Genomic DNA, 11324 nt, shown 5'->3' with positions numbered 1-11324 from the left:
CTGCTCAGCGCCACGCGCCGCCGCCTCCCAGCGGTCACCGGAGTGGTGAGATCCGGAGCCCCGCCCCATGTTGTTGGACAAGGTTTGAGCCACCACCTCATCATGTTGCGAGATGTTTCTCCCCCGCCCTCTGTTGCTTGTAGGAGCACGATTTCCCCTCCCCGAGTACCGGCCACCACCATCACCCATCGGAGCCCGAGGAGGAGAAGCAGCAACCTCGGCAAAGGAACGAGAAGCACCGACAACTTTACCTCGCCACCAGCCAAACGAATCAGAGGAGGAAGGGGATCTAGGAGGTGGAACCCTAGTCGCGGACCAAAAGTGATCCAGGAAAAACCCGAGATCTGACCAGGGGCGGCGGTCCTAGAAGGTATAGGGAGGGGATTAGGGTTACCTAACCCTACCAGCCAGCGACCTCCATTAGAATCGGTCGGCGCAGAAGCGGAGCTCGGACACGTGTGGATATCATGCGCCATGGCGACTATAGCATGTGGGTTGAGGCGCACAAGCTGCGATGACTCCTGGATGCCCAACACCGAGGTAGGCGGTGTGAGGATCCCTGGCTCCATCGTCCGTGGCGGCGCGGCCCATCTCGCCCACCTCCCCGGATCGATGTAGTGCCCGCCGCGCGGTCGATCGCCATCAGGAGGACGCGGGGTCGGTGGTGGCGAAACCCGAGGAGCAAGGTTCACGTTCGCCGGAGGGAAGAGCTCGTCGATCATCAACGGAACGACGGCGCGGGAGTCGCCACCGCTGTCGCAGGAGAAGATGAGAGGGGACCCATCCTCAATCCTCACTGTGGTTTCTATGTCTGCGACATCACTGGATTGCATCAGTTCAGGCGATCACATACAAACTACACTCGTAGACTGGAAAAGAAGCCCCAAATATGAAGACATATGGCATACCTGCTTGTACTGGACCTGGACGATGTAGCACAACAGAAGAGCAGCATGGGCGTGATATCCCTGGCGTCAGGGCGCTAGACCGCGACGATCCTAGAGCGTGCACCGCCACCTGATTGGTGTCGATGGCAACGCGGTCTGGTGGTCAACTGTCGTCTCCTCAGCCCGACCGCCAAGATCTTCCGCGCCTTCGCTGACCTCGGGCACCGACCGCCGCGGAATCCTAGCGTCGACACTTGATTGGCGTCGATAGCTAAGCGGCCAGGTGGTCAACCGGTTGTGAGGGGCGGATGAGGCCGAGCTAAGTACTGTGAGCGGCGTCTTCCTGTGCTTTTATGGTCAGCGTCCGCGCTAGACATGAAGGGATCCGGTGACGGCGAAGCTCGATACAGTAGCTGGCGTCGGCCTGTGCTGTGACGGCCAGTGTCCGCACTGGAGGTGAGTGGCGCCGGCGACGATTGAGATGGGGATTGTGGGCGGCATCGGCATCGGGGACAACGACTTCCATGGCGCGGCGCGGGGATCCCGCTTTTGAGGTCAACGACCCAGCAATACGGTGGTGCAAGGGAGCGGCGCCGGAACCCTAGCTGACGCTTGTGGACGAGAGAGGGAGAATAGGTGGAGCGGCGCACGGGAGATGGAGGAAATCTCGTTGGGGAGAAAATTGTGGGGACTGGCCCACTTATCGAGATAGGTGGAGCGACGAAAGGTTGCACGAAGGACGACCAAAACTTGGTCGTAGTAAGAGGTGGGCAGAGTAGCAAGAGGTGGGCAGAATAGGGAACACGTTCCCCCTTTTTAAGTAGTGTAGATAGATGTAGATTGGCTAGTGCATCAATCTTTTATGGTGGTGCTTAGGCGGGTTCTACCTCTGGGTGAAAACCTGCAATGGCGATGTTTACACGTTCCCTTGTCAGGTGACATCAACATTGCAACTAGTAAAAAAAAAGTTGAAGACAAGTAGACATTGTGTCATCCGATTAGGTATAATTTACGGCAAGTTTCTTGATGGGAAAGGCAAAAAAACCACCACCACCACTACTACAAAGCCGTGACTACATCTCACTCACGGGTGTTGGGTGCATGCATGTGCACCCACTATGAATTTCTATAATTTGCTTATAACCATATTTTCGTGATGGATTTTTTTCAACCACTCCAATTTAAGGTAAAAAATGTGATAAATATTTAAACCATTTTTATTGGAAATACTGAAGCAAAGTTGAATAAAATGCACATCCTTTTTTTTAGACCGTGCACACCCGTTTCCTGTAAAAATGCCTTCTCGGTCCAAACGAGAAGCCCAAAATCCCGTTTGGGCTCTGGGCCACCGACCAGACCCTCACGCCGGCCACGTCTCTAACACAGTCATCCCTTTCTCCTACCTTCGGCTCCTCTCCGCTGCCGCTTACAGATTGCAGCCGAATGGCGCCGGCGACGCGGCCATCCAACGGTAGGTAGTTCGTCACTCTACTGGACGCCCTTGCAGGCCTCTTCACCTGCTACCATGGCTTCCCAATCCCCACTCGTTTCGCTGATCCGGTGGCTGTTGTCGCAGCCACACTTCTGGCGCGACTCGGGGATGGAACGGCCAGGTTCGAGCTCCTTGAAGACCCCGCGCCTGCTCCCGCGTCACCTATCTGGCCCCAGCTCCACTGCTTCGCCAGGATTGGCCCCTCCCTGTATGTGCGCTCCTTCTTTGTCTTCTCTTGTCTGAATCGATCGAAGCGCGAGTGGAGTTGAGTTATGATAACTGGTTCGCGGTCCAGGAGGGGCGGGTGGTCAGCGGCGCTGAACAAGGTGGAGCATTACGGGGTCCAGAGAGTCACGGGCGACGGCCGGTGCATGTTTCGGGCGTTGGTAAGTTGCCGGAATTTTTGCTGCTGTGACATCGTGCACGTTGGGAACGATTGGATTGTGAATATGCTATGAATGTATTCTCCAATAAGTTTCTGTCCCAATCCTGGTGTGGTTCTTTGTAGGCTAAAGGAATGGCAAAGACCAGGGGGATTCCACTGACCCCAAGGGATGAGGTCCAAGATGCAGGTAGTCTGAAATTATGCCTTTTGTTCATGGATAAATCTTACTTTCTCCCTTTATGTAGCCTTGAGTAGTCAGTTTTTTGCAGTTAGTCTGGAGATAGTCGATATGCGTAGGTCCTGTAGGGCTTTGATTTGCACTTTGTACATAACAATAACATTCATTACTTCTCTAAAAAACAACATCTATTAGTTTTTTTTTTCCATATGAAGCCACAGCTCCGGGTTCCACTATCATATAGATAACGGAACGAAGTTATCAGTTCCACCCCTAGGGGCAACAGTGCAACACAACAAAAGAGAAAAAAGGAAAGGAACCGAAAAGAACTGCAACATCAATATCCCAGCACATCCTCACACCTAGTGAAATTCTCATCAATTTTCCACAACTAGACTATGCAAACATATCCAAATATATCTTTGTTTGGGGGAAATTTGTGTCCTTGGATGTTACTGTAGATCTTTGTTTTCCCTGATTGATAAGTAACTCCATGTTTACACCAAATAGACTTAAATTACAGTCATATTATGACAAGGCGCTCCCACTTTAACTACAGAAGCTTTAATCACAGAGTATAACATCCACTGAAAAGCATTATCATTGTCAACAAAAACATGTGAGAAATTATTACTGCTGTTGGTACTTTCAAGAGCTTCAAATGCAATTTGCCACGTGGTAAGATCCGTGAGCTTGTCTCCAGCTCCCATCTTTGGCTAAAGCAGATCATGAATACAACCACATTAGTCTTAGTAAAGAACATGCCACTAAACCAATAACTAGTTCTGGCCTCAAAGCTGGAACTAACCTGCTTGATTTCGACATTCTTTTATGATGTCGATTGTGTGGAATATTTGGACTAAAAGATAACCACAAACCACAATCTGTAGACCAGACATTTTATGATGCGTAAAGAAGAGCTGGGCATTCATTGAGACGTAAAACATACCTTGAAATTTACATTGCCCATTCCTACAGCCTCCTCTTTGTAATTTTATCTTTCTAATTTGTTAGGAAATAGACCTAAACTGAAATCCAGTGTAGGTACAATTCTCAGACTACATTTTTTTGGGGTTCAGACATTTGTGGACATGATGAATGGGTGAAGAAGAGCTAGACAGTCTTTCAGTTATAGAACATACTTCAAAATCTACACTGCATGTTCCCTGCGATTAGTCGATTACCCTCATTAAAACGCTCTTTTTAACATCCCTGTAGCCATAGTTGTCAGAACCATGATTCTGCTATAAGATTCTACGACTTTATGTCCCAAATTGAGTGGAATGATTCAACGATTCTGCTAAGTATAATCTAAGATTTTACGATTATGAAAGTTAGGACCCTACGGTTTGCGATCCTACATAGAGGTTCCGATCCGATTCAGAATCATGATTCTGACAAACATGCCTGTAGCTATCAACTACATAATAGCTTTGTGCATTGTTAGTCACAAAAGTTCCAATGACAAAATAGAACATCCATTAAAAAGCAGTATCATTGATTTATTATTATGAGATTTGAGGAGCACACGGTAGATATTGTCAAATGCGCCTTGCTTGCTAGATAGACCTGCAAGTTAATTTAGGTGTAATTATTAGACAAAAAGATAACCCGCCACCGCAATCTGGACTGACATTGTGGCCAGGGATACGTGAAGAACTGGACATTCTTTCAGTCATCAGACATACTTTGTTTACATTGCACGTTACCTACAACTTCCCATTTCTAAATTGATCTTTAACATTTATGGCGGAATTGACCTAGCCTGAAAGTTTATTTAGGTATAACTATTAAAATAAAAGGTATCCCCTGCCACAATCCTGAGTACAGATAAGAAGAGCTGTACAGTCATTTGGTCATAGAACATACCTTATAGTTTACACTGCACGTTCTCAAGAACCAAGCCTTGCTAAAACTGTCATTTGTAAGTTTCTAACACTATAACCCATTTAGCCATCAGCCACATAATAGATTTGTGTATTTTTAGTAACTTTACGCCCCGATAAACCTGAGAATACCCATCTCGCACCCTTAATGTATTATTGCGCTCTAAGTTCACCTGTTCTTCATTGAAAGACAGCTTATTGTTGAAATTTATTTTTTTAATGAAATTTACCTTTAATTTCCTAGATGATTTACGGCTGGCAGTGAAAGAAGTTATATGCGACAACCAAACTGAGCGTCAAAAGTATGAAGAGGCAATTATAGCCATTACAGTGGATGAGTCATTGAAACGGTTAGAGTTCCTACAGCTTCTAATTTGCTTTGATGTCGTGAACTTAGAGATGCTAATGGTTACACCTGGTTTTGTAGGTACTGCCAAAGGATCAGACGGCCTGATTTCTGGGGTGGAGAGTCAGAACTCTTGGTATGCATTTAATGGTTCTAAAAGTTAGTGTGCATAATTGATGCAAGCATCAGTCATTCATCAAATTAGATCTAGAGAAGATCTCTACCAAGGCATATCAATCATGTCATGTCTTGAACAGTACAGTTCATGCATCATTCTTTTTTTTAGTGTAGTAAATTCAATAGATCTACATTGAACTTCTGGAAGCTCTATCTAAATAGGCTACCATTTTTAGGGAGTATATTGCTTTTTTGTGCTATATTGTTGCTTAAATTGATTTATCATCACATGGCTCATTCACAGTAATTTTCATCTGGCATCTACTCTTTTCAGGTTTTGTCTAGACTGTGTCGGCAACCAATTATTATCTACATTCCGGAGCGTGAGGTAAAGTTTGCTAGTTAGTAATAGAGCTGAATATGCAGTGAATAGATGTGGATAGGAAAACTTCATCTGTCTATATAAATATGACTCTGACTTAGCAAAAGTACATTTTCATAACAAATCTTAGGAATGGCTGTTGTAGTTTTCTTGACTTTATTGTTAGACAGAAAAACAAAGCAACAGATTTTGGAAGTATAGTAATATTTAGGACACATCATCACTATGTTTCCTTGCATTGTGGCGTGATAAAAGTTGATGAAATGATAAGGCACACAAGTGGGGACTAACAATACTTGGCCAATATTGCCTAGTACTTAAAAAACTGAAGCCAGCTTGGAAATGGGTTATCAGCCTCAACTTTCCTCTATAAATACGTCAAAAGTACAAATTGCATTTGGGATTTCTGTTTCTTTGATCCAATCCTCCGAAGCTTAGTATTCTATACTATTATGGACATTTGTTGGAGTTGTGGGGAAGATATAGTTAATAATAGAAAATGGAAGCTCATCTGCAAAGTGCAAACTACTGAACTGTTTGAAAGATAGGCGAGTACTTTCCTCTTACATTTTCGGTGCTTAAATCCAAGTTGCCTTCTAGTTTTGAACTACCGTGGGGATTTATTGAATGGATCTCTTTGTTGCACTATAAGCTAGCTACCGTGTTTTCATGGATATGCTTTGATAGCCTCATACGTTCTTCTTCTCTTCATGTTCCTCGCTTCATCTTCTGAATTAAATCTGCCGTTTTTTGTGTAACAGTACCGTGGACGGGGTAATGGTTTTATTCCCATTGCTGAATACGGATTGGAGTTCACCAAAGACTCGAAAGCGGGGAAGAAAAGGGTGCCAGTGAGACTACTATACAGTGGGACGAACCATTACGATCTGCTGATATAAAAAAGAATGGATACATAACATATGTCCACTGGCTCAAGTATCAGAATACCAGCAGCAGTCACTACCATCTGCGCCACATGTATAAATTCATGTTTTTCTTCCCATGTTGCATTTCTTTGATCATGGGAAGCTCGTTGTCTGTCGTTTCGCCTACAGTTTTCGGTGATGCTATAAGTGCTGCTGTATCGATCTGATTGAAATCGTACCCACGGGCAAGCGAGTGCGTGTGGCTGGAGCTAGAATGAGCACTCACCTGCTGATGGTGTCACGAGAGCTAACTCTCCTGTCGCCAATACTCCATTATGCTGGTGATAATGCATCTGGAGTAGTATAATTATAGCATATAGTGAGGCCACTGCTGTTTGCCAGTGATTCGGTTGGCGTGGTGCAGTCGGAGTTGTTGATTGCATTTCCGGTTGGTGCCGGGCATGATAATGCTGTGTTCGTCGGACTCAGTGGTTGACGATGGGACATGCTTCAAACCCAATTATTATGCATAAAATGCAGGTGTATGTACTGTATTTGTCTGGTTGACCAAACCCATATTATCCTTGAGCTGTATGATTGCGAATTTGCGATGCAAATGTTGTACGAGTACACATATAGTTGTGCTTGCTTGAGCCTCTGTATTTTTGCGGGCAAAGCAACCACATCCCGTAAATGCGGGCTGGAACCTGTAGTGTTGGTGATGGATGTTGGGCGGAGCTGCCGGCCGTCCCCGTCCCCGTCCCCGTGGAGGTTATTTGTGACGCGATTCTAGAGGAAGGCCAACGAACGCGGTGGACCCAATATAGCTAGCAGTGATGTGCCAACGAACAAATGTCACTAAGCTTACAGACAATCAAGTCCTAGGCAAGCGGATCTAATTTTAACAACCGGGACGGTAACAATGAAAATGGCTCCTTCCTATGCTTTCTGAGTTTCAGTATCGATAAGAGTTTCAGATCTTATTGTTCTTATGTTATGGTATGAATATATCATACCAATTTCTTTTCATGCTCTTGATATTTTTTTTCCGTTGAACATAAACTCAATTTTTCCTTTTTATTCCTTAGAATTTTTTTTGTCTTTCTGGTGATATCAAATAGCCGCCATCAATAGAAAACTCACCATTTTTGAAGGTTCTACTTATTTTCATTGGCTTTGAAATAGTAGAATAATTCAGAATAGTGGCCAAAATCTTGGGAAAATCTAAGTTAATGATCAATATGTGATCTCCAGGGATTCGGTTGGTTTTTGTGTTCGCTGATGTGGTTTCGAATCAGTCTCTTCTAATCTACGATTGTCACAATTAGCGATGGTCCTTTGGGCCTTAGCACGACGACTTCTCGTCTGTCTACTACGACAAACTTTGCCTAGCCCCGGTGATGGAGGGACAAGGACGGCGGCGCGCCTTCAACTCGTGCTACTGTCTGTAGTCGTCACTAGATGGTCCAATAATCTATTTATAATTTTTATTACTTTTAAACATCTTTGTACTGCTATTGATGATAAGATCGGTGGGATCGCAAAAAAAAAAAAAAAAAGCGCGCTGCTGGCCAGTAAATCATGCTTGAACCAGGCATTACGAAGAAGGTCGTATACGGGTAAATGATAGATTGATAGTGCCACTAACCCTTTTGCTAAGCTAAGAGCTGGTCACCGTCGTACGTGCTGGCGCACTTGGCAGCACCCTCCTCGTCTTGGCGAACGGCCCGCCCGGCATTGTCCTCTGCTGCAATAAAAGTATGGAGAAAAAGGAGCAGCAAAGAATTAATGCTTACGCAGTGCGCTGCTGCAATTGCATATATGCTCCCTCCAACTAACAAATGCCAATAAGGAAGACCGGAACAAAGCAGAAAGGTCCGATGAGGCAGCAGAGATAGAGCTGGCCGACGTGGGTCGCACTCCGCACTGCAGCCGCACGAAATAATATCTCCCTATCTAATTTTTTCCGAACACACCATAGACAAATGCAATGTTTAAAAATAAGTACATGCATTTATTTCTATGAACGCAAGCGCACATACCATACGGTTATGAGCAAATTTAAAAGACTGGGTCTAAAAGAGATTGACTAAAAAAAGATTAGTTTTACCAAAAAAAAAGTCTAAAAAGATTGATTGAGTCACTACGAACACCTCGATGTTGACATGAACACGTCTTTAACTGAAAATATTTCGTCTTTATGAGGCACTAAAATGTTAAACATGTTACAGGTTGGTTCTCTAGCGATTAATCCCTGGTGGGATACTGATATCACTGCTTTTTTAACCATCCAACAACCACGGCTTAGTTTTCAATATCTCACTATCTCAGTGTTCCTCCTCAAAATATTATAATAATAAGAGCATCTCCACCAGCGACCGACAGGTGCGTCGGCACAGCTGTTTGGGGGCGCCGGCACAACATCCTCCAATTAGGGAACGGGTTTCCACACCGGCACCCCCAAAATCTTTTGTTTTCCTTTTACAATAGTTTGAAAAAATATTTCAATCACATCAAATTATTTGTACAATATTTTAACATAGTTTAACACAAATACAAATGAAATTATTCGTATAATAATTCAAATTAAATCATGTGTTGTTGGAGGCTTCTCTCCTTGCCCACAAATGCGCACCCAGATCTGCATGAAGTTGAATATGAACACATGCATCTCGAATTTCTTGGTGCATGTGAAGGAAATCAATAAATTGTTGGGGTACATGCTCTACTTCAGCAAGAGATCCCTGATAATTAAATGTGCACAGGTTCGTCGCGCTCGCTCTCAATGATCATGGTGTGCATGATCAGAGATGCGTTCACCACCTCCCACATCTGAGACTCGGACCAAGTGAGAGAAGGGTACCTGGCAACAGCGAAACGCTACCGAAGCACTCCAAAAGCACGCTCAACAACCTTGTGAGCTGTTTCTTGGCATACCGCAAAATAAGTGTCCATCTCCGAAGTTGGAGCCAACATTGTCTTCACCAATTAATGTAGCATACGTTGGATAGATGATACCATCAGCTAGATAGTACCTTGCTATATGCATGGCCGTTTACCTCAAAGTTCACGGCAGACGATTCTCCCTCAACCAGTCTGGAAAACACCGGAGAGCACTGCAACACGTTGATATAATTGTTTGTTCCAGCCATGCCAAAGAAAACATGCCAAATCTAGAGGTCGTAGTCTTCCACCACCTCAAGAATGACACTGCACACTCACTAGTATGCCCCTTGTAGATCTCTTGTCAAGCAAAAGAGCAATCCTTCCAACCCCAATGCATATAGTCGATGCATCCTAGCATCCCAGGAAACCCTCGGGCTGCATTTTGTTCGAGGATTCGAGTTGTATCATCTACCCTTGGTGCTCTCAAATAATCCCCACCAAACACCGCTATGACGTCTCGGCAAAACCTGTAGACAGTCTCTGAACATGTCGACTCGGCCATGCGCAAGTAGTCATTTGTTGTATCTCTGGAGGAGCTCCGTATGCAAGGCAACACATTGCAACAATGCATTTCTGGATTGAGGAGAAGCCTCACAAACCTGTGCAATCTTGGTTGCTCATGTAGTAGTCGTCGTACTCCCTAACGCCGAAGAGAATCTTCATGAACATATCCTTGTTCATCCTAAACCGACGTCGAAATTCCTTCGACGAATGAGTAGCATCGTCGGCGAAGTAGTCGCACTCAAGCAGCATGGAGCTGGCTTGACGATGCAGGTCAACGTTCCTCCGCTTGCATGGCCTTGAACCGCCGTGTCGAGGCACGACCACGAAGGACTGGCGAACGCGGAGGAAGTTCGTCATAATTAGCTGCAGTTGCTTCTACTGCCGCCGGACAACGGCAGTGCTCTTCTCCTCCATGAACAGCTGCACCAACATCTCGTCGTCGCTGTCCATTGCGGCAATCCGACGAACACCTTGTGGGCGGGGCGGTTGAGCGTTTGGGTGGCGGTGGCAGCGAGCGGTGGCCGGTAGATTGAGTGGCGGCGGTGTCGATGGCGGGCGAATATGGACAGGCGAGGTGGAAGGCTAGCACGGGGGGACACGACGGCGACAGCGGCGATGGGTGTGAGTCAACTCGGGCGGGGGTAGGAGGAGGGGAAACCGGCGCGTCTGGTTAGTAGAAGGGCCCCGCGGGTGCTTTTCTTACGTGGACGAGGGTGCCGGCGGGGCCGATTCACGCCTTTTGCGAAAAGACCGGTACGGGGTTTTCGGCGCTTCTATTGTGCTCGGGTCCGCACCAGCGCTTTTGGGGGGGGGGGGGGGGGCGCGGTGTGAGCCTAAAAACAACACCGACCCCGAAATAACTATCGAGGTCGGTATCGGGGACGCCGGTGGAGATGCTCTAACTATATTAAAAAAGATGTTGCGAGTTTGTCTAAATTTTGATGTATGTAGAAACTTTTTAGTTGATAGATACATTTAAATTTATATAAATCTCCGACATTACTTTTATGGACGGGGCGAGTAATTTGTAATAAATCGCCTAAAAAATATCCCTCATGTCCCAGGCTGATCACTGGGCCCCACGCATCGACGAGATTATGCGAATAATAGTCGTCGTCGTTGCTTCATCGTTTGCTTCTGCTGCAGCCAGAGCCGTGATCTCGCGTGCTGCCAAAGTGCCAATGCAACGGCGAGGTGTAAACCTCACCGCCAAGTGGTCCCTCCATTCCTCTGGTCCCGCAGGCAGCGACACCGGCGGCTGTCTCGCCGGAAGCACACTGACAGATGGGCTGTAATAATAAATTCGTATTCGTTAATGAGCAGCAGCAGCTGCTG

General features: G+C 45.9%; 1 protein-coding gene across 1 annotated transcript; it reads left to right on the top strand.

Moving 5' to 3' along the window:
• Positions 1-2214: 2214 nt before the first annotated feature.
• Positions 2215-6695, top strand: LOC127296095 (OVARIAN TUMOR DOMAIN-containing deubiquitinating enzyme 3). The gene is made up of 8 exons (XM_051326126.2): positions 2215-2358; positions 2464-2587; positions 2675-2765; positions 2888-2951; positions 5073-5178; positions 5256-5310; positions 5626-5679; positions 6435-6695. Exons 1-8 carry the CDS (start codon positions 2331-2333, stop codon positions 6570-6572), a joined length of 660 nt encoding a protein of 219 aa, XP_051182086.1. The 5' UTR covers positions 2215-2330; the 3' UTR covers positions 6573-6695.
• The last annotated feature ends 4629 nt before the right edge of the window (positions 6696-11324 follow it).

This window comes from Lolium perenne, chromosome 4 (assembly GCF_019359855.2).
Source record: "Lolium perenne isolate Kyuss_39 chromosome 4, Kyuss_2.0, whole genome shotgun sequence".
NCBI lineage: Eukaryota > Viridiplantae > Streptophyta > Magnoliopsida > Poales > Poaceae > Lolium > Lolium perenne.
The sequence above is the reverse complement of the archived record's forward strand: the minus strand, read 5'-3'. Positions and strand labels throughout refer to the sequence as shown.

Bases quoted from the DNA above. Each gene is read 5' to 3' on its own strand.
- LOC127296095 (XM_051326126.2), top strand. From the start codon at position 2,331: ATGGCGCCGGCGACGCGGCCATCCAACG. The intron at 2,359-2,463 runs GTAGGTAGTTCG...CTGTTGTCGCAG, and splicing joins GGCGACGCGGCCATCCAACG to CCACACTTCTGGCGCGACTC. The intron at 2,588-2,674 runs GTATGTGCGCTC...TTCGCGGTCCAG, and splicing joins GCCAGGATTGGCCCCTCCCT to GAGGGGCGGGTGGTCAGCGG.